Source organism: Mobula hypostoma, chromosome 8, assembly GCF_963921235.1.
Source record: "Mobula hypostoma chromosome 8, sMobHyp1.1, whole genome shotgun sequence".
Lineage (NCBI taxonomy): Eukaryota > Metazoa > Chordata > Chondrichthyes > Myliobatiformes > Myliobatidae > Mobula > Mobula hypostoma.
The window spans coordinates 157200444-157224772 of record NC_086104.1 but is presented as its reverse complement, the minus strand read 5'-3'; the positions used below and the strand labels follow the sequence as shown (position 1 = coordinate 157224772).

The following is a 24329-nucleotide window of genomic DNA, read 5'->3' as shown; positions in this document are numbered from 1 at the left end:
GTAATAACTGTTCCTGAACCTGGTAGTGTGGGACCTGATGGTTAAGGGGTAATAACTGTTCCTGAACCTGGTGGTGTGGGACCTGATGGCTGTAGGGTAATAACTGTTCCTGAATCTGGTGGTGTGGGACCTGATGGTCGAGGGGTAGTAACTGTTCCTGAACCTGGTGGTGTGAGACCTGATGGTTGTAGGGTAATAACTGTTCCTGAACCTGGTGGTGTGGGACCTGATGGTTGAGGGGTAATAACTGTTCCTGAACCTGGTAGTGTGGGACCTGATGGTTGAGAGGTAATAACTGTTCCTGAACCTGGTGGTGTGGGACCTGATGGTTAAGGGGTAATAACTGTTCCTGAACCTGGTGGTGTGGGACCTGATGGTTGAGGGGTAATAACTGTTCCTGAACCTGGTGGTGTGTACCACCTGCCTGATGGCCACAACGAGGAGAGAGAGTGGTCTGGATGGTGGGAGATTTTGGTGGTGGGTGCTGCTTTCTTGTGGCAGCACTCCATGTAAATGTGCTCAGTTGTGAGGAGGGCTTTGCTGTGACAGACGGGGCTTATCCACTACTTTCTCTAGACTTCTCCATTCCTGGGCATTGGTGTTTCCATACTAGGCCATGATGCAAACAGTCAGGATGCACCCCACTGTGCATCTATAGAAGTTCAACTATGAAACCCTCTAACTCTTTCATGAATCCCAGAGCCTCAAAATTTAACTGTGGTTGATGTGATGCTTTTACTCCATTTCTGGTTGACCAGAGGTGTCAGGGATGATCTCCTCGTTGTCCAGTACTTCAGTAACACATACCTATCAGCTTCTTTCCCTGCAAGGATGCACTGGTGCTTCGGGGCCGCAGCGGGTAAAGGACGCCCTGGAAGCGCTCTACTGCGATGCACACCATGGTCAGAATCCCCGTGGAGACAGCCATGGTTTGGACAAATGACACCATCTTGCACAGGAACTCACCTGCCAACAAAGTCAGATCTTTTCAATTGGCCAGCACAATTCAATGAATTTTGTTCATTTTTAATCAGTTTCATAGAGTCATACTGCACAGGAACAGGCCCTTTGGCCCAACTGGTCAGTGCTGACCAAAGTTCGCACCCAAGCTGCTCCCATTCCAACCTTCAGCCCTCTTAACCTCCCTTATCTATGTCCCTGTCCAAGTTATGTTTTATGTGTATAAACCAATAATGTGGTGTTTGTCCATCATGTTGGATGATGACAGGAAACCAGAGCCGGAGAGAAGTTCCATTGGGAATTTCAGAGCAGGGCTGAACATCCTGAAATATGCTTCCAGGGAAGACGGTGAAAGCAGATGAAAAAAAACAGAATGAGATGTAGTTAGGCACATGAACAGCCGGGGACTGGAGGGATATAGACCATATACAGGCAGATGGGATTAGTTTTCAAAAGAGAACAGCGCAGGCCGACAATAACTTGCAGTATTATAGAGGAACAAATCCGTAGAGAGTTCACAGACCCTTGCAAGAAAGATAAGGTTGTTATACTGAGTGATTGACTGGGACTCGGAAGTGAAATTTTGAGAGTACAAAGCTTACATGTGTAAGAAGTTCGTATGTTTTCTCCTTGACCACGTGGGTTTCCTCAGGATGCTCAGGTTTCCTCCCACAATTCAAAGACATAAGGGTTAATAGGTTATTTGGTCACATGGGTGTAATTAGGCGGTGCAGGCTCACTGGGCCAGAAGGATCTGTTACCGAGTTACATCTCTAAGTAAAAATAAATTCAGAATAAACAACAAAGTGTAACAGCTACAGGGAAAAAGCAGTCAATAAGGTGCTCGGCCATAACAAGGCAGACTGTGGATACATTAGGGACATTAAGGAAACACGTGGATGATAGAAAAATGGAGGGTTATGTAGGAGGGACGGATTAGATTCATCTTAGAGTAGGTTAAAAAGTCTGTAAGACACTGGGACCTGAAGGCCCTGTACCGGGCTGAGGTGTGCTATGTCCACAATTAAAATCTTCAATTATCAGTTGGCACTTCGCTATTACAACTCGGGGATTTCCAGAGTTTGGAGTTCAATTCCAGCAGCTTCTGTAAGGAGCTTGTACAGCCTCACCGTGGAATGCATGCATTTTCCCCCTTTGTCCCACGGCCCAAAGACGTGCCCGGTAGGTTAATTATTCATTGTAAATTGTCACGTGATTAGGTTAGGGGTAGTAGGGTTTGTTGGGGGTCGCTAGGGCGACATGGTTTGAAGGGCCTACTCTGTCCTGTATCCCTAAAATAGATAAATAAATAAATAGATAAATAAATAAATAAATAGATAAATAAATAAATAAATAGATAGATAGATAGATAGATAAATAGATAGATAAATAAATAAATAAATAAATAAATAGATAGATAGATAGATAAATAAATAAATAACTCTCCTTGGCATTATCTTCTCTGATCAAACTCAACTTCACCAATTTAAGCTTCAAACATGGAAATTTCCCAATATAACTCTCTTTTACTCTCTCCGGAAGTTTCACATCCTTCTAAAACTTAGAATTAGGCAGAACATTTCACGTATGTAGAACTGCTGTTGTATAATAGTCTATCTGAAGCTCCTGATTTGCCTACTTTCCTTTATTTACGAAGGCCAGAAGTACTCATTTTACATTAATGTTTAGAACTTATTCATCTTTCAAGCCTTCAAGGTTTTGAAGGATGAAATTCAAAATGCTGAAATTGATTTCCAGTATATCAAATTGGCACAATAAAAAACTTGCGTTCAAGGTAACAGGAAACTATTCAGGCAATTCTTCATGAAGCCTCAGAGGAACCTTTGAGTTGCTCCATCTCCTTTGGGTGGTGCTCCAGATTTCCAGCATCTGCTGTCTCCTGTGTCACAGTATGACTGGGAGAAGTGTGTTACTGTGAAATGGACAGTGCCTATCACAAAGCAATAGAGAGCTGCTATAAACCTATCTCTTTCATCTGCAATAATATAACTAGTGAAGTGCCCCAAGGATCAGTTCTTGGACACTGATTATTTGCAACTTAGAGTGTAAATTGCTGGTATTTATGTATTTATGCACATTTTATTCCATGTCATGGGACGGGGGGGGGCGCGGAGATACAGGAGCCTCAATACCACGCTCAATGTGGGAACAGTTTCCTCCCCACAGCCATCAGATTTCTGAATGGAAAATGAGTCCCTGTATATTGCCTCGTTTTTTTCCTCTGTACTACTTGTTTAATTTAATTTTTAAAATATATTTATTTTGTAATTTATAGTTTTATTATGCATTGCATTGTACTGCTGTCATGAAACAAATTTCATGACATATGCCAATAATATTTAATTTATGCACTTTGTTTATTTATGCATACTTATGCATAATTTATTTGTAGATTTTATTCTTACATGCGGGTTACATGCGTGTTACGTGTACCACTGTGCTTTACACCCTGATCCAGAGAAACTTTGACTTGTTTGACGGTATACATGCATATAGTTAAATGACAATAAACTTGACTTGACTTGATGATCTTAAACCAGATTCTGATTCCGATATCCGTACTTTAACCTCCAACTTTATTTCTATGTAATTATTTATACTTTATAATTGATGAATGTGTTTTTGTTGTATGACCAACACACCACAACCAAGTTGTAATACATGTAAATGTACCCTCATTTGTTCGGTACACCTGTACACCTGCTCATTAATGCAAATATATCTAATCAGCCAATCACGTGGCAACAATCCAATGCATAAAAGCAGGCAGACATGGTCAAGAGGTTCAGTTGTTCAGACCAAACATCAGAATGGGGAAGAAATGTAACGTAAGTGATTCTGACAGTGGAATGGCTATTGGGGTGGTTTGAATAGCTCAGAAACTGCTGATCTCCTGGGATTTTCACATAGTGCAGTGATTGAGGTATTAGATAGAGGGGTGTTTGCGGGGCTAACTAGAATGGTTGATCAGATTAATTGCCTGAGAGAAGAAATTTCTAAGAAGGCGTTAAGTTTTTGTTTTAATAGCCCTATAGCACTTTCAAGAAGAGAGCTTTTGGAAAAGGCAGTTTACATCAGGCATACATGATCTTCCCTTTACAAGTCAGCACTGAATATTTTTATTGGTCCATGCTTCTCCAAGTAGCTGTTAGTTGTTATTGTTTCTTATCATCATCATTAAGCTGTTACTGAGCTGGTTCATACTGTATTTGTTAATTGTCGTCTTATCTTGAGCTGTTAAGCTCTTGTGCTTTCTGGTTAACCGTGTCAAGTTTATTTTGACTGGCACGGGGTTTCAGCCTACAGTGATTATTTAAAGTGGACTCCTAATTAGCGTTTTTTGTGGGGTCCTTGTGTGCGTTTCGAGAATGATTCATCTTGCGGGGTTGCTTGATCGAGCCAAGGAAGATTGTTTGGATTTCTCAGGAGCAAACTCTTGTTTCAGTCCCAACATGGGAAGTTTGTTGTTCCTCCAGACCTGGTTTCAGTCATTTGCCAGTGCACGTCGTGACACATTCTTATCCAAACTGGAAACAGATCTACAGTTCAAACTGTGGTTCTTTACAAGCGGTGTGCTTTCGGACCGACTGTGTGGCCTGGCGCTTCACTGTCTCCAGGAGCAGCCTGGAAGACGCTCACCCTTGAGGAGTGGCCCCATGAACAACCCAATTCCACAAAACTGAAACATCACGGGAGACAACAGGCAGTGTGTCTGCTGTCAGAAGGCGGCCCCCCTATTTCAGCGATTCCCCCTATATCTCTCTGTCTCGATGGAGAGTGAGTGCTTGTCAGTTCTCGAGATGGTGGGGCTCAGAGAAGCGATGAGGAAGATCGTACCATGGGAACAACTAGTTACTGCTCTCCGCTCTTGTGGCTGCAGGACCGACCCCTCTCTCCCTCGCTGGTGAGAGAGAGCCTGTCTGAGATACTGAGGTGCTGGGTGATGCACTGTAGTTTAGATGGACTCTAGGTCAATGTCTCTTTAGAGGGCTTTTGCTTTTGCTTGTACGGTGGCAGGTCGGATGGTCATTGGTGTCTGATGGTGTGAGTCGGGGGCGGGGAAGAGAAGCTTCGGGGCTTCACTGATTCTGTCATTCATTCTGTGGGGTTCCTGTTTTGTGGATGTCTGTGAAGAGTATGAAGTTTAGGTTGTATATTGTATATAAGGCATCCGTTAGTCTTGGGAGACCATGGATCTGCGCCTGGAAAGTCTTCACTCTCCAGGGCGCAGGCCTGGGCAAGGTTGTATGGAAGACTGGCAGTTGCCCATGCTGTAAGTCTCCCCTCTCCATGACACCAATGTTGTCCACGGGAAGGGCATTAGGGCCCATACAGCTTGGCACCAGTGTCGTCGCAGAGCAATGTGTGGTTAAGTGCCTTGGTCAAGGACACAACACGTTGCCTCGGCTGGGGCTCGAACTCACGACCTTCAGATCGCTAGTCCAATGCCTCAACCACTTGGCCACGTGCCCACATGTATATTGTATATGTTCTCTGATATTATATTGAACCATTTGAACCTGCGCCAAGAACGTCATACACAGAACCAAACAACCTTTTGTGATCTGCAACACTGTCTTTTATGGCAATTAGAATGTCCAAAAATGTAAGAAGCTGCAGAGAGCCCAATCCATCACTAACACCTCCCTCCTCACCGTCAATAGCATCTTCAGGAAGGCAACATCCATCACCAAGGACTCCCTCCATCCAGGCCATACCATCTTGTTGCTGCCACCATCGGGCAGGAGGTACAGAAGCCTGGAGTCCCACACCAGCAGGTTCAGGAACAGCTACTTCCCTTCAACCATTTGGTTCTTGAACCAACCGATATTATGTTTTGTAACTTCAGAACATTAAACTAATTCAATGGAAAACAAGAAAGCCAAGGGACATGAGTCTTAGGTCAATTTTACTTTAAGCGTGATAATGTATGCAATTCACATATTTATATATGTAAACCAGAATGAATTATTTAAATGAATAAGAGTGCTTAATCAACCTTTATATATGCAAGATTACTCAATTATAACTGAGATATTAAATACACAACAATCAGGGCAACCTGAATCACTGCAGTTTAGCACCACTATGTCCAATTTGATCACTTTGCTCTAAAATTAACTCTTTTTTGTTCTATTTCTGTTCCCTCTTGTAAAAATTGCATATAATTTATGTTTTTCTTGTTGTTCTTTTTCACACCTTGTGGCATGCGAGGGGGCATTTTTGCCATTTCTGTAGTACTTGACTATTTTTTTTACAAAGCCAAGTTGCTAACTTGACACTCAACCCAGTATGGCTGGAAAATGTTTAAGACCCAGCTGGATTTGAACTCAGGACCACGCGCCTCAAAGGCAGGTGCTGATGCCAGAACACCACTAGCCTTCTGCGTTTTTCCTGAGCATACTGCTTACCTGATGCTCTGTGCCTGTGATGCCGCTACAAGTAAAATTTTCATTGCACCTGTGCATAAATGTATGTACTTGTGCAGATGACAATAAACCTGACTTTGACTTCAAAGTTCAAAGTTCAAAGTACATCAATTATTAAGATGGGGTTGAGAGGGATAATAACTCAGCCATGATGGAATGGGACAGCAGACTCGATGGGTCAAACGGCCTGATTCTGCTCCTGTGTCTGATGCACTTATGGACTGAGGACAACCAGTCACATGATGGCCAGAAAAAGAGACTCAGAGATTCTCTTAGAACATCTCTCTAGAGTTACAACATTGACATTTCCACTGGGACAAATAAGCATTCACCTCTCCAGAACATCTAGAACAAACATTGATTTCTCAAAATTCTGGTCTTTTCTCCTCCCCCTTCTCTCTTTTTCCATTCCCCCTTCGGGTTCCCCTCCACCCCACCCTTTCTCTTCTCCTCACCTGCCTATCTCCTCTCTCTGGTAAACACAAGAGATTCTGCAGATGCTAGAAAACCCAAAGCAACACAGAAAAAATGCCAGAGGAACTCAGCAGGTCAGGCAACATCCATGGAAATGAATAAACAGTCGATGCTTTCGGCGCTTCAGGACTAAAAAGGAAGGAGGCGAGATGCAGAATGAAAAGGTGCCCCTCCTTCCCTTTCTTCCATGGTCCACCGGCTTCTCCTATCAGCTTCCTTCTTCGTCACCTCTTTAAATTCTTCACCTATCCCTTTGCAGCTTTTTACTTCATCCACCCACCTACCTTCCACCTCATCTGGTCTCTCCTCTCTCCCTCCCCCACCTTCTCATTCTGACTTCTGCTCCCGTCCTTTCCAGTCCAGATGAAGGGTCCTGGCCCAAAATGGCAACTGTTCATTCCCCTCCACAGAAGCTGCCTCCTCCAGCACTTTATTAATTCACTTTGCTGTGTGTTGCTATGGATTTCCAGCATGTGCAGAATCTCTTGCGTTAACAAAAGAGGTCTAACTTCACACTGACATCCAGGGGTGAAAGTATGTGACAGTGAAGTACTGTATACCTGTAGGAAAATTGTGGTAAAGATCTAGCCTTTAGTAATAATAATCAGAGAGCCACAGGGAGAGTCTGTATTTACCAACAAGTAACCACTATTGTCTCAAGTAAAGAGCACGTGGGTTCACAAACGAACTACATGTGTGCACTCACTAGAATTCCTTGATCTCCATGAAGAGTCAATGAAGAGGAAAGGTATTACCGCTAGTTAGAGTGGCAGGAAAAATAATAACGAGGAACAAGGACATGACAGATGAACTAAATGAGTATTTTGCATCAGGCTTCACTGTGGAGGACACGAGCAGTACGCCTGATGTTGTAGTGTGTGAAGGAAGAGAAGTGGGTGCAGTTACTGTTACAAGGGAGAAGGTGCTCAAAAAGCTGAAAGACCTAAAGGTACATAAGTCACCCGGACCAGAGGAACTGCACCCTACAGTTCTTAAAGAGGTAGCAGTAGAGACTGTGGTAGCATTAGAAATGATCTTTCAAATATTATTGGACTCTGGCATGGTGCCAGAGGACTGGAAAATTGCATATGTCACTCCACTCTTTAAGAAAGGAGGAAGGCAGCAGAAAGGAAATTATAAACCAGGTAGCCTGACCTCAGTAGTTGGGAAGATGTTAGAGTCAATTGTTAAGGATGAGGTGATGGAGTACTTGGTGACACAGGACAAGATAGTACAAAGTCAGTGTGGTTTCCTTCAGGGAAAATCCTGCCTGATGAACCTGTTGGAATTCTTTGAGGAGATTACAAGTAGAATAGATAAAGGGGATGCAACATGTTGCATATTTGGACTTTGAGAAGGCCTTTGACAAGGTGCCACACATGAGGCTGTTTACCAAGTAAAGATTAGATTAGATTATGAGGACATGCAGTCCTCTTTTATTGTCATTTAGTAATGCATGCATTAAGAAATGATACAATGTTCCTCCAGTATGATATCACAGAAACACAAGACAAACCAAGAATGAAAAACTGACAAAAACCACATAATTATAACATATAGTTACAACAGTGCAAAGCAATACCGTAATTTGATAAAGAACAGATCATGGGCACGGTAAAAAAAAGTCTCAAAGTCTCTTTGAAGTCCCGTCATCTCACGCAGACGGTAGAAGGAAGAGAAACTCTCTCCCTGCCATGAACCTCCAGCGCTGCAAACTTGCCGATGCAGCATCCTGGAAGCACCCGACCACAGCTGACTCTCGAGTCCGTCCGAAAACTTCGAGCCTCCAACCAGCCCTCTGACACCGAGCAACGAGCACCATCTCTGCCAAGTGCTTCGACCCTGACCCCAGCCGCCAAGCAATAGGCAAAGCCAAGGATTTTGGGGCCTTCCTCTCCGGAGATTCTTGATCGCACAGTAGCAGCGGCAGCGAAGTGGGCATTTCAGAAGTTTCTCCAGATGGTCCTCCATGCTTCTCAAGTCTGTCTCCATCAAATCAGGATTGTGTACGATACCTACTTAACAAATACCGATATCATTCCGGAGCGGCTGCGGGCGCTGTGTCACGCCTCCATCTTCTCCTCCCCATGGTATTACAGGAAAGTTACTGGCATGGTTAGAGCAATGGCTGATTGGTAGGAGGCAGCCAGTGGGAATAAAAAGATCCTTTTCTAGTTGGCTACCAGTGACTAGTGGTGTTCCGCAGGGGTCAGTGTTGGGACCACTTTTTTCTATGCTGTATATAAATAATTTAGATGATGGAATAAATGGCTTTGTTGCCAAGTTTGCAGATGATGTGAAGATTGGTGGAGGGACACGTAGTGTTGAGGAAACAGGTAGGATGCAGAAAGACTTAGACAGATTAGGAGAATGGGCGAGAAAGTGGCAAATGAAATGCAATGTTGCAAAATGCACGGTCGTGAACTTCGGTAGTGTGTGAAGGAAGAGAAGTGGGTGCAGTTACTGTTACAAGAGAGAAGGTGCTCAAAAAGCTGAAAGACCTAAAGGTACTTAAATCACCCAGACCAGAGGAACTGCACCCTACGGTTCTGAAAGAGGTAGCGTTGTGCAGACTATTTTCTAAATGGGGAGAAAATACGGGAATCGGAGGGACCTGGGAGTCCTTGTGCAGAACACCCTAAAGGTTAACTTGCAGGTTGAGTCGGTGGTGAGGAAGGCAAATGCCATGTTAGCATTCATTTCAAGAGGTCTAGAATACAAGAGCAAGGATGTGATGCTGAAACTTTATAAGGCACTGGCGAGGCCTCACCTTGAGTATTGTGAACAGTTTTGGGCCCCTTATCTTAGAAAAGATATGCTGTCATTGGAGAGGGTCCAGAGGAGGTTCACAAGGTTGATTCCAGGAATGAAAGGGTTATCATACGAAGAACATTTGATGGCTCTGGGTCTGTAGTCGCTGGAATTCAGAAGGATGAGAGGGGATCTCATTGAAACCTTTCGAATGTTGAAAGGCCTAGACAGAGTAGATGCGGAAAGGATATTTCCCATGGTGGGAGAGTCCAGGACAAGAGGGCACAGCCTCAGGATAGAGGGGTGTCGTTTCAAAACAGAGATGCGGAGAAATTTCTTTAGCCAAAGGGTGGTGAATTTGTGGAATTTGTTGCCACATGCAGCTGTGGAGGCCAGGTAATTGGGTGTATTTAAGGCAGAGATTGATAGGTTCTTGATTGGACATGGCATCAAAGGTTATGAGGAGAAGGCTGGGAACAGGGGTTGAGGAGGAGATAGAAAAAAAGGATTAGCCATGACTGAATGGTGGAGCAGACTCGATGGCCCAGATGGCCTAATTCTGTTGCTATGTCTTTCTGTGGTCTATGGTCTATTACCCAGGAAAGGAGTCTTCACTGGCTAGGAGTTCCTCGTGATCCCAAACTCCATGTGTCAGTGGGATCGTCCTCATCCACAACTGTTGGGCTCTGGAAAGTGATCACTGTGATGTACTTGGAGCTCCTGACTCTTATAGTGTTCCTTATCAGTTCAAATGATGTATCTCCATTCCATTGGCTCAAGGTGACCTGACCTACTTCAGTCAGTTTCTTATTGGCTATAGTCAGGACAACAATGAACATTGATTTATAGTCTTTGCCCTCCACCATTTGCCTTTGATCTTTTCGATTCTGACTGGTTCAAACCAGTTAAATCAGGTGACTCAGATGCTGACTCTAATAAGATTACAGATTACTTCTCCTGCTAGCCTGCCACTTTGTATAATAAACGGTTACTTATTTGAGAATGGTCTCAGGTTTAGCAGGTCATTACCTGACTCTCCTTGTGCCCACATTCAATTGTTCTGATTAGATTACCCCAGAGCAAGAATCATTTCAGAGTACACAAAATGGGAGGGACTGCAAGGACAAAATCTCACAAAATGTCCATCTCCATCTCCTTCAAGCACATGGACAATTGGTTTGTCTACTTCCACTGTCCTTGATTCATCCAGATCCACTGATTTGTAGACTGTAGTTCCTTCTGGCCACCAGAATGTCTGACACCAACAATAAAAATGAGTAAAGGTGACATAGTCAGAATTCACCTTCTGCTGCGAGGAAATTGAAGCCACTTTCACCTCTAGTGCTAATGTGCATCAGATGGCAGATCTGAATCTACAGCAACAAACATGGATTGAGCCCACAGCATTCAGCCCAAGTGGGAGAGTGAGCAACCAGAGATCATGGTCCACATCAGTACCAAAAGTTTGGACTTACCAAACATACCAGTGATAATGAGGCATCTTTAAAAGGAACCGAGATGACTACCTACCTGTTGAAGTGCAGCAAGACGTTTTTTTTTAAATCCATGGCGTGCTGTCTTTGGAAGAGGAGAAGATGGTCAATTTTTTAAAAAGGCAGAAAATGGTCAAATTCAGGGGTTCATAAACAGTAAGTACTGGGTGATAATAATTATAAATTTTTAAAATGTAAAAATGGCGAGCTAAATAGGAAAAGATAGATGCATTCGATTGCACAAGAGATAACTATATTGTATACTGAGAGATTTGAGCAGTATTTTGAAACAAGTGAAATAGCCAATGAGAAATGAATGGAAATTTTGCTGAGTGCATTGGGTGGAAAATCATACAAGAAGTGCTTAGAAGTTTAACTGCTCCAACTAAACCAACTGAAATGAGCTTTGCTGATATTGTGAAAGTAATGCAGGACATTTAGAACTGTACCATTGTTGAATGCAGAACACTTTAGTTTCATAAGCAGAATCAAAAGGAAGAGATTGTCTGAGCATTGTCAATTCAGTGATGGGCTTGAGAGATTGTTTAGTTTGTGGAATCTTACAAGAAAACATTCAAAAATAGCTCCTAACTGAAGCACAACTCAACATTTAAAAGAGCAGTTGAAATCACTGTATCAATAGAAACCACAACCAGAGGTGCAATTGAGTTGCAGTCAGGAATGAAAGTGAACTTAAACAAAAACGCAACTTCTAAACGTAAACCGGCCTGGCCGAACAAATTGTGTTACCAGTGTGGCAGGGGCTCACATACACCAGACTAATGCAGGTTTAAAAGTGAAATTGCAGAAAATGCAACAATGTAAGACACACAAAGAGCATGTCAGACAGACAAAAATAAATGGACTGCAGAGGGGAGAGAAAAAGATAGAAAGTCAATTTACAGTTTCAAAAACAGCATTAATCTGCATGCTGTTGATGAAAAATCTGATAATGACGACAGTGACACAAACCTGTATAGCCTTGAGGTTTATAATGTAAAATCTAACAAAAGATAAGCAATATGGCCTACAGCATAAATGGACAGCAAATTAATTAAAATGGAATTAGACACTGGTGCAACTGTTTCAGATATTCCATAAAATGTGTTTGAATGGAATTTTAAAGATAATGAACTGAAACCTGCAGGTATCCAACTAAGGATTTATACTACAGGAAAAAACAAGTTCTGTGTGAATGACATTCGTAATAGTGGAATACAACCAGAAAGACACATTGGGCTTGTATGTGGTAAAACCAGGAGGACTAGAATGGAGGTAGATAGATAGATACTTTATTGATCCCAGAGAAAATTGCAGTGTCACAGTAGCATTACAAGTACACAGATATAAATATTAGAAGAGAAGCAGAAAGAATAAATAAGTTACCACAAACAGTCTAACAGGAGGGGGTCATTACTTCCTTAGCTATAGGTTGACTCATTATAGAGCCTAACAGCCTAGGGTAAGAATGACCTCATATAGCGCTCTTTGGAGTAATTCAGTTGTCCTAGTCTGTTACTAAAACTGCTCCTCTGTTCAGCCAAGGTGACATGCAGAGGGTGGGAAACATTGTCCAGAATTGCCAGGATTTTCCTTTGTTCTGCCATCGCCTCCAGTATGTCCAGTTTGACTCCTACAACAGAGCCAGCCTTTCCAATCAGTTTATTGAACCTGTTGGCATCACCCATGTTGATGCCATTGCCCCAGCACACCATCGCATAGAAGATTATACTGGTGACAACAGACTGGTAGAACGTGTGAGGGAGAGGCCTGCATACTCCAACGGCCCTCAGCCTCTTCAGGAAGTAGAGGTGACTCTGGCCCTTCTTGTACAAAGCCTCTGTGTTGATGTTCCACTCAAGTCTGTCATCCAGGTGCACCGCCAGGTACCTGTAGGTCCTCACCACATCCACGTCCTCGCCATCAATAGTAACAGGGAGCAGTGCAGGCTTAGCTCTTCCTAAAGTCCATCACCATCTCCTTTGTCTTACTGATGTTGTGTTGCAGATAACTCAGCTTGCACCATTTGACAAAGTCCTCCACCAGAGCCCGATATTCATCCTCCCGTCCTTCCTTTATACCCAACTATTGCTGAGTCATCAGAGAATTTCTGCAAATGACATAGAAACATAGAAAATAGGTGCAGGAGTAGGCCATTCAGCCCTTCGAGCCTGCACCGCCATTCAGTACGATCATGGCCAATCATCCAACTCAGAACCCTGTACCAGCCTTCTCTCCATACCCCCTGATCCCTTTAGCCACAAGGGCCATATCTAACTCCCTCTTAAATATAGCCAATGAACTGGCCTCAACTGTTTCCTGTGGCAGAGAATTCCACAGATTCACCATTCTCTGTATGAAGAAGTTTTTCCTCATCTCGGTCCTAAAAGGCTTCCCCTTTATCCTCAAACTGTGACCCCTCATTCTGGACTTCTCCAACATCGGGAACAATCTTCCTGCATCTAGCCTGTCCGATCCCTTTAGAATGTATACGTTTCAATCAGATCCCCCCTCAATCTTCTAAATTCCAGAGAGTATAAGCCTAATCGATCCAATCTTTCATCATATGAAAATTCTGCCATCCCAGGAATCAAACTGGTGAACCTTCTTTGTACTCCCTCTATGGCAAGAATGTCTTTCCTCAGATTAGGGGACCAAAACTGCACACAATACTCCAGGTGTGGTCTCACCAAGGCCTCGTACAACAGCAGTAGTACCTCCCTGCTCCTGTACTCGAATCCTCTTGACATGATTCAGTGTTGTACCTAAAGTCCGAAGTATACAGGGTAAACAGGAAGGGAGCCAATACAGTCCTCTGTGGGGCCCCGGTGCTGCCTATAGCCATGTCTGACACACAGATCTGAAGCTGCACATACTGAGGTCTGCCCATTTTGGTCACCTACCTACAGGAAAGATGTAAACAAGGTTGAAAGAGCGCAAAGAAAATTTACAGGAATGTTGTCGGGACTTGAGGACAGGAGTTATAGGGAAAGGTTGAATAGGTTACAACCTTATTCCCAAGAACATAGAAGGTTGATGGAATATGTGATCGAGGTATACAAAATTAATAGGGGTATGGATAGGGTAAATGCAAGCAGGTATTTTTCTATCAAGGTTGTGTGAGAATACAACTAGAGGTCACAGGTTAAGGGTGAAAGGTGAAATATTTGAGGGGAAGATGAGGGGGAACTTCTTCACTCAGAGGGTGGTGAGAGTGTGGAACTTGCCAGTGCAAGTGGTGGATGTGGGCTTGATCTCAACATGTAAGAGAAGTTTGGATAATTACATGGATGAAAGGATATGGAGGGTTATGGTCCAGGTGCAGGACAATGGGAGTAGATAGTTTAATGTAGATTTCCATGACTCTGACACTATAGCAAACAATCTGGTGAAGTAAGTCACATATAATGCTGGAGGAAATCAACGAAGTTTGAAGTAAATTTATTATAGAACATAGAATAGTACAGCACAGTACAGGCTTTTCGGCCCATAACGTTGTGCCGACCCTCAAACCCTGCCTCCCATATAAGCCCCCACCTTAATTTCCTCCATATACCTGTCTAGTAGTCTCTTAAACTTCACTAGTGTATCTGCCTCCACCACTGACTCAGGCAGTGCATTCCACAGACCAACCACCCTCTGAGTAAAAAACCATCCTCTAATATCCCCCTTGAACTTCCCACCCCTTACCTGAAAGCCATGTCCTCTTGTATTGAGCAGTGGTGCCCTGGGGAAGAGGCGCTGGCTATCCACTCTATCTATTCCTCTTATTATCTTGTACAACTCTATCATGTCTCCTCTCATCCTCCTTCTCTCCAAAGAGTAAAGCCCTAGCTCCCTTAATCTCTGATCATAATACATACTCTCTAAACCAGGCAGCATCCTGGTAAATCTCCTCTGTACCCTTTACAGTACTTCCACATCCTTCCTATAGTGAGGTGACCAGAACTGGACACAGTACTCCAAGTGTGGCCTAACCAGTGCTTTATAGAGCTGCATCATTACATCGCGACTCTTAAACTCTATCCCTCGACTTATGGAAGCTAACACCCCATAAGCTTTCTTAACTACCCTATCCACCTGTGAGGCAAAGTACATGTATAGGAACATATACAATCCTGAGATTCATTTTCCTGTGAGCATACTCAATAAATCTATAGAATAACAACCATAACAGAATCAATGAAAGAAACATAGATGCTTACAGCACATTACAGGCCCTTCGGGGCATATTGTTGTGCTGACCATGTAACCTACTGTAGAAACTGCCTACAATTTCCCTACCACATAGCCCTCCGTCTACCTATCTAACAGTCTCTTAAAAGACCCTATTGTATCCACCTCCACCACCTTTGCTGACATTCCATGCACCCATCACTCTCTGTGTAAAAATCTTGCCTCTGACATCTCCCTTATACCTACTTCCAAGCATCTTAAAACTATGCCCCCTCACATTAGCCATTTCAGCCCTGGGAAAATCCTCTGGTGATCCGCACCATCAATGCCTCTCATCATCTTATGCACCTCCATCAGGTCACCTCTCATCCTCCGTCGCTCCAAGGAGAAAAGGCCAAGTTCACTCAACCTATTCTCATAAGGCCTGCTCTCCAATCCAGCCAACATCCTTGTAAATCTCCTCTGCACTCTCTCTATAGTATCCACTTCCTTCCTGTAATGAGGTGACCAGAACTGAACACAGTACTCCAAGTGGGGTCTAGCTAAGGTCTTATGTAGCTGTAACATTATCTCACGGCTCTTGAACTCAATCCCATGGTTGATGAAGGCCAGCACACCATACACCTTTGTAACAATACTGTCAACCTGCGAAGCAGCTTTGAATGTCCAATGGACACGGACGACAAGATCTCACTGATCCTCCACACTGCCAGGAGTCTTACCATTAATATTATATTCTGTCTTCAAATTTGACCTATCAAAATGAACCACTTCACACTTATCTGGGTTGAACTCCATTTGCCACTTCTCAGCCCAGTTCTGCATCCTATCGACGTCACTGTAACCTCTGTCATCTCTCCAGTCTATCCACAACACCTCCAACTTTTGTGTCATCAGCAAACTTACTAACCCACCTTCATCCAGGTCACTTACAAATATCACAAAGAGTAGGCGTCCCAGAACAGTTCACTGCAGAACACCACTGGTCACCGACCTCCATGTAGAATACGAACCATCTACAACCACCCTTTGCCTTCTATGGGCAAGCCAATTCTGGATCCATAAAGCAAGGTCTCCTTGGATCCCAAACCTCATGACCTTACGAATGAGCCTCGCATGGGGAACCTTATCAAAAACCTTGCACCATTCCAGAATCTGCCTCCCTATCTGCTCCTCGATATTTCTGTTACTACTGGGGGGTCTATAAAAAAAAGACCGCCTAACTTGGGCATTCATCTAGAATGCAGAAGACAAAAACTGTGCAAAGGCAAAAATAAATAAATAGCAACATAAAAACATAGAAACATAGAAAAGCTACAGCACAATACAGGCCCTTCGGCCCACAAAGCTGTGCCGAACATGTCCCTACCTTAGAAATTACTCAACTTCCCTATAGCCCTCTATTTTTCTAAGCTCCATGTACCTATCTAAAAGTCTCTTAAGAGACCCTATCATGTCTGCCTCCACCACTGTTGCTGGCAGCCCATTCCACGCACTCATCACTCTCTGAGTAAAAAACTTACCCCTGACATCTCCTCTGTACCTACTCCCCAGCACCTCTTGTGGGAGCCATTTCAGCCCTGGGAAAAAGCCTCTGACTATCCACACGATCAATGCCTCTCATCATCTTGTACACCTCTATCAGGTCGCCTCTCATCCTCTGTTGCTCCAAGGAGAAAAAGCCGAGTTCACTCAACCTAGTCACATAAGGCATGCTCCCCAATCCAGGCAACGCCCTTGTAAATCTCCTGTGCACCCTTTCTATGGCTTCCACATCCTTCCTGTAGTGAGGTGACCAGAACTGAACACAGTACTCCAAGTGGGGTCTGAGCAGGGTCGTATGTAGCTGCAACATTACCTCTCGGCTGCTAAATTCAATTCCACGATTGATGAAGGCCAATGCACCGTATGCCTTCTTAACCACAGAGTCAACCTGCGCAGCTGCTTTGAGCGTCCTATGGACTCGGACCCCAAGATCCCTCTGACCCTCCACACTGCCAAGAGTCTTACCATTAATACTATACTCTGCCATCATATTTGACCTACCAAAATCAACCACTTCACACTTATCTGGGTTAATAAGTAATAAACAACAAATATAGAGAACATAAGATGAAGAGTCCATAGGATGTGAAAACATTTCAATGATGGGGCAAGTGAAGTTGAGTGAAGTTACCCCTTTGGTTCAAGTGACTGAATGTTGAGGGGTAATAACTATTCCTAAACTTGATAGTGTGAGTCCTGAGGCTCATGTATTTTCTTCCTGATGGCAGCAGTGAGAAGAGAGCATACTCTGGGTGGTGGGGGCCCCTGATAATGAATGCTGCTTTCCTGCAGCAGCTTTGTATGTAAATGTGTCCAATAGCTGGGAGGGCTTTACACGTGATGCTCTGGGTCACTACCTTTTGTAGAATTTTCCTTTCAGGGGCATTGGTGTTTCTATACTAGGCTGTGATGCAGCCAGTCAATACACTCTCAACTACACATCTATAGAAGCTTGTCAAAGTTTTAGACGTCGTACCAAATCTCTGCAAACTCCTAAGAAAGTCAGGCAAGATCTATGGAGAGGAATAAACAGTCGATATTTCAGGCTGAGTCCCTTCATCAGGACTGTGCTCCATAGACGATGCCTGACTAGTTGAGTTCATCTAATTAGTTCTTCAAACACTTGCTTTGATTAATCCCTTTAATATAACTTTATCAATATCCTTCCTCCCATACTAAATGTACCCAGTATTCTCAGTTTGTGTTCAAGGTAATTGGAGAACATGACATAATATTGTCAAAGCCATTCTAATTTATGAAACTTGCATTTGAAGAATAAATTTCAATCCTACTCTAATAAGAATACATCAGTAGTTAGAATCGTCACGTATCCCTAATTTGACAGCATTTTTACATAACTTGTCACTGAGTTAAGGTGACATATACATAGTCTGTGTATTGAAAATAGCTAATTGGTGTACAATTTTTAATCAAGAGCAAATTGATTACAAGGGGAATGTGAATCACAAGGATAGAACTTGAAAACAAAGGCTTTGGTTTCATAAACGCAAGACTGTCCGCAGATGTTGGAATTCTAGAGCTATCATCATTATTATATATCATGTTGCATAACGTGGGTGATCATGGTCTTTCCATGACCATGATTTTCTTGGCAAATTTTTCTGTAGAAGTGGTTTGTCATTGCCTTCTTCTGGGCAGTGTCTTTACAAGACGGGTGACCCCAGCCATTATCAATGCTCTTCCGAGATTGTCTGCCTGGTGTCAGTGGTCACATAGCCAAGATTTTTGATATGCACTAGCTGCCCATACGACTATTCACCACTTGGTCCCATGGCTTCATGTGACCCTGAGTGGGGGGTTAAGCAGATGCTACACTTTGCCCAAGGGTGATCTGCAGGCTAGCAGAAGGAAGGAACACTTTGCACCTCCTTAGGTACAGACATACCTCCACTCACCTCCCCAAATCTAGAGTACCACATACAAAATGCTTGAGGAACTCAGTGGGTCAGACAGCATTTATGGAGGCTAATTAACAGTCTACATTTCAGGCCAAGACCTTTCATCACCACAGACTCAACCTGCAAATTAATGTTTAGGGGATCATGCCCAAGTCTCATTTCACCTCAGTTTTTTTTTGTATTTTCTCTCCATTAAGAAAATAGCTAACCCTTTCTCTTTTTCTACCAAAGTGCATGACCATACACTTCCCAGCACTGTATTCTATTTGCCATTCTTTTGCCCATTCTCCTAATTTGCCTAAGTCCTTCTGCAGCCTCTCTACTTCCACAAAGCTACCTGTCCATCCACCTATATTCATATTTTCTGCAAACTGCAACAAAACTATCAATTCCATCATCCAAATCATTGATATATAATATAAAATGAACTGGTCCCAACACAGACCCTTGTGGAACACCAGTAGTCACTGGCAGCCAGCTAGAAAAGGCTCCCTTTATTGCCACTCTGTGCCACCTGTTAATCAGCCACTGCTTTATCCATGCTAGAATCTTTCCTGTAATACCATGGGCTCATAGCCTGTTAAGCAGCCTCATGTGAGGCACCTTGTCAAAGGTCTTCTGGAAATTCAAGTACACAACATCAAGTAATTCTCCTTTGTCTGTCCTGATTATCGTTTCTTCAAAGAATTCCAAAAGATTTCTCAGACAAGATTTTTCCTTGAGGAAACCATGCTGACTATGGCCTATTTTATCATGTGCCTCCAAGTACCCTGAGACCTCATTCATAATAATTGACTCCAAATCCTTCCCGATCGCTGAGGTCAGTCTAACTGGCCTATAGTTTCCTTTCTTCTGCCTCCCTCCCTTCTTGAAGAGTGAAGTGCATTTGCAATTTTTCGGTCTTCCAGAACCATTCCAGAATCTACCCACTCCTCCACCTATCTTTGTATCATCGGCAAATTTAGCCACAAATCCATTAATCCCATAGTTCAAGTCATTGACATATATCGTAAAAAGCAGCAGTCCCAACACCGACCCCTTTATTCCCACTTTGTTTTCTGTCAATCAGCCAATGCTTCACCCATGATAGTAACTTCCCTGTAATTCCGTGGGCTCTTATCTTGCTAAGTAGCCTCATGTGCGTCGCCTTGTCAAAGGCCTTCTGAAAATCCAACTACACCACATCTACTGCATCTCCTTTGTCTACCCTGCTTGTAATTTCCTCAAAAAATTGCAGTAGGTTTGTCAGGCAGGATTTTCCTTTCAGGAAACCATGCTGGCTTTGGCCTAACTTGTCATGTGCCTCCAGGTACTCTGTAATATCATCCCTAACAATCGATTCCAACAACTTCCCAACCACTGACATCAGCCTAACAGGTCTATAGTTTCCTTTCTGCTGCCTCCCACCCTTCTTAAATAGAGGAGTAACATTTGCAATTTTCCAGTCATCCGATACAATACCAGAATCTACCAATTCTTGAAAGATCATTGTTAATGCATCTGCAATCTCTCCAGCTACTTCCTTCAGAACCTGAGGGTGCATTCCATCAGGTCCAGGAGATTTATCCACCCTCAGGCCATTAAGTTTCCTGAGCACCTTGTCAGTCTATTTTCACTGCACATACTTCACTTCCCTGATACCCTTGAATGTCCAGTATACTGCAGATGTCTTCCACTGTGGAGACTGATGCAAAATATGCATTCAGTTCCTCTGCCATCTCTGCATCTCTCATTACAATATCTCCAGCATCATTTTCTATTGGTCCTATATCAACCCTCAATCTCTTTTACCCTTTATATACTTAAAAAAGTTTTAGTAACTTCTTTGACATTAGTCACTAGTTTCCTTTCATAATTCATTTTTCCTTTCCTAATGACCTTCTTTGTTTCCTTCTGCAAGTTTTTAAAAGCTTCCCAATCCTCTATCTTCCCATTAGCTTTGGGTTCCTTGTATGGCCTCTCTTTTGCTTTTACTTTGGCTCTGACTTCGCTAGTCAGCCGCGGTAGTGTCCTTCTGCCATTCAAAAATTTCTTCTTATTTGGAATGTATCTGTCTTGCACTTTCCTTATTTTTCACAGAAACTCCAGCCATTGCTGCTCTGCTATCCTTCCTGCTAGTGTCCCTTTCCAGTCAATTTTGGCCATATCCCTTCTCATGCCATTGTAATTTCCTTTATTCCACTGAAATACTGACACATTGGAATTTAGTTTCTCCTTCCCAAATTTCAAAGTGAACTCATCATATTGTGATCACTCTTCCCCAAGGGTTCCTTAACCTTAAGCTCTCTTATCACCTCCAAATCATTGCACAACACCCAATCCAGCACAACTGATTCCCTAGTGGGCTCAACAACAAACTGTTCTAAAAAGCCATCCCTTAGAGTAGACATTCTACAAATTCTCTCTCTTGAGGTCCAATACTGACCTAGTTTTCCCAATCCACTTTCATGTTAAAATCCCCAACGATTATCATAATATTGCCTTTCTGACGCGCCTTTTCTAACTCCTGCTGTAATTTGTAATCCACAGCCCAGCTGCTGTTTGGAGGCCTGAATACAACTGCCATTAGGGTCCTTTTACCCTTGCCATTTCTTAACTTAACCCATAGAGACGCCACACCTTCCAACCATGTGTAATCCCTTTGTAATGATTTAATATTATTTCTTATACACAGGAACACTCCACCCCCTCTGCCTACTAACCTATCTTTCTGATACACTGTATATCCTTGGACGTTCAGCTCCCAATGGCAGCCATCCTTTAGCCAAGTTTCAGAGATGGCCACAATGTCATATTTGCCAATCCATAGCTGAATCTCAAGATCATCAATTTTATTTCTTATGCTGCATTCTCCAGTTTCCCCCACATTCCAAAGATGTGTGGGTTGGGGTTAGTGAGCTGCACGCATGCTACGTTGGTCTCGGAAGCATGACGACACTTGCGGGCTGCGCCCAGACTATCCTTGGACTATGCCATTCATTGACGCAAATGATGCATTTCACTGTCTGTTTCGATGTTTAGATATACAGGTGGCAACTAAAGCCAATCTTTTGAAGTTTTCCGATACTTTCCACCATCACGTGGTCAACAGCGGTATAACTGTATCCAGAATGGCATACTGACTGGTTGCATCTCCCTCTGGTACGGAGACTCCAAAGCGCAGGACTGGAGAAAGCCGCAGAGGGAAGTAAATTCAGCCACTCCATCATGGGCATCAGCCTCCCCAGCATGCAGGACATCCTCAAGGGGCAATGCCTCAGGAATGTGACATCTATCACTAAGGACCCTCATTGACCTGGACCAGGTTTGCTCTCTTTTTACTCTGCTTATTTGTTTTAACCATATAACGACATAACAATTACAGCACGGAAACAGGCCATCTCGACCCTTCTAGTCCATGCCGAACTCTTACTCTCACCTAGTCCCACCGACCTGCACTCAGCCCATAACCCTCCATTCCTTTCCTGCCCATATAGCTGTTCAATTTAACTTTAAACGACAACATCGAACCTGCCTCAACCACTTCTGCTGGAAGCTCGTTCCACACAGCCACCACTCTCTGAGTAAAGAAGTTCCCCCTCATGTTACCCCTAAACTTTTGCCCCCTAACTCTCAACTCATGTCTTCTTGTTTGAATCTCCCCCACTCTCAATGGAAAAAGCCTATCCACGTCAACTCTATCTATTCCCCTCATAATTTTAAATACCTCTATCAAGTCCCCCCTCAACCTTCTACGTTCCAATGAATTAAGACCCAACTTGTTCAACCTTTCTCTGTAACTTAGATGAAACCCAGGTAACATTCTAGTAAACCTTCTCTGTACTCTCTCGATTTTGTTGAAATCTTTCCTATAATTTGGTGACCAAAACTGTACACAATACTCCAAATTTGGCCTTACCAAATTTTCTGTATATACAGTACTACAGTTTATAGTTATTTTATTGTGTTGTACTGCTGCCACACAAAAAAACAAATTCAGTGTCCACTTTATTAGGTACAGAAAGTATTTAATAAAGTGGCCACTGAGTGAATGTTCCTGGTCTTCTGCAGCTGTAGCCCGTCCACTTCAAGGATCGGCACATTGTGAGTTCAGAGATGCTCTTCTGCACACCACTGCTGTAACGTGCGGTTATTCAAGCTACTGTCGCCTTCCTGTCAGCTTGAACCAGTCTGGCCCTTCTCCTCTGACCTCTCTCATGTTAACAAGGCATCTTTGCCCACAGAACTGCCACTCACTGGATATTTTTTTTTTGTTTCTCGCACCATTCTCTGTAAACTCCAGAGACTGCTGTGCATGAAAATCCCAGGAGACAGCAGCTTCTGAGATACTCAAACCACCCCGTCTGGCACCAACAATCATTCCACAGTCAAAGTCACTTAGGTCACATTTCTTCCCCATTCTGATGTTTGGTCTGAACAACAACTGAACCTCTTGACCATGTCTGCATGCTTTTATGCATTGAGTTGCTGCCACGTGATTGGCTGATTAGATATTTGCATTAACGAGCTGGTGTGCAGCTGTACCTAATTAAGTGGCCACTGAGTGGGCTGTATATGAGTGATTCTGACATATCCCTCTGCCCCAGCACAGTCAAGTGATTTTATTTTTGTTATACGAGTGTTACTGAGCTTAACACCCCGGTCCCAAGAAACATTGTCTCACTTGGCGGCTCCATGCATATAATTAAATGACAGTAAAGATGGCTTGACTAGATTCCAGGGAAATGGAGAGGAGTTAGAATACTCACCAGCGATCCAGTTGGCTGACAGGTGCTGGAGAAGGGTGAACGGGACACAGAAGACGGAGATGAGCAAATCGCTGACGGCCAGTGAGGTGATGAAGACACAGCTGGAGGTTTTGGCGGGAACCTTCACGTTCTTGTGGATGACCAGGCAGTTGCCAAGAAGAGCCAAGATGAAGATCAGCAGGTAAAGGGCGGAGAAAAGGACCTTCAGGCTGAGCGGTAGCTCCGGCACGTAAACCAACGGCTGTAAGTTAAAGGTCTCTATGAACTCTCTCCGAGACAGGTTCCAAGCTTTCAGCCAGTGCTGGAGTACTTCTGAAGTGATATTCATTTCGGACTAAAGGCGGAAGAGCGCAGGTGAATTCCAGAAGGTTCGCCTGATACCCGACCTTGTGAACTTTGGCACTGGCGGGCAAGAAATTGTACACGAAGCACAAAAGGTCGTGGGGTATGTCGAAAAATAAAGTCTAGTGTGCTTTAGCGCCTTTCACCCAAAGTATGCACCTCTCTCCCAATACCGGGGAGCCAAGCTGATCCGTGTCCAGACTGAGCCGCAAAATGCGATCGAGGTTGAGAAACTCAACTGACTGCTGTCCGGCGATCGGTGCGGTGGCCCGGTCGCTCGCTCTGGCAAGAAGAGGGCAGATGTGCGGCTTCCTCAGCCAGCTGTGCAAATCCTAGAGATACCTGCACCTTCTGCAGCGCTCACTCCAAACTGCCTCGAACGGTGCAGGTCCCTCGGCTGCGATGCGAGGGGAAGCCCTCTTCCCCCGAGCACCCAAAGCCAACTTTCCCCGGCACCCGTGAGGTCTCCGC

At 43.7% G+C, this 24329-nt stretch overlaps 1 protein-coding gene across 1 annotated transcript in view; it reads right to left on the bottom strand.

Annotated features, from left to right (window-relative positions):
• Positions 1 to 23844, bottom strand: part of LOC134351230 (pyroglutamylated RF-amide peptide receptor) — a 65281-nt gene extending 41437 nt beyond the window's left edge. Inside the window, exons 1-2 of the mRNA XM_063057335.1 lie at positions 23517 to 23844; positions 808 to 966 (exon numbers count right to left, since the gene is read on the bottom strand). Of these exons, the coding sequence (XP_062913405.1) occupies positions 808 to 966; positions 23517 to 23844 (487 nt within the window). The remainder of the gene's footprint in view (positions 1 to 807; positions 967 to 23516) is intronic.
• Positions 23845 to 24329: the final 485 nt, after the last annotated feature.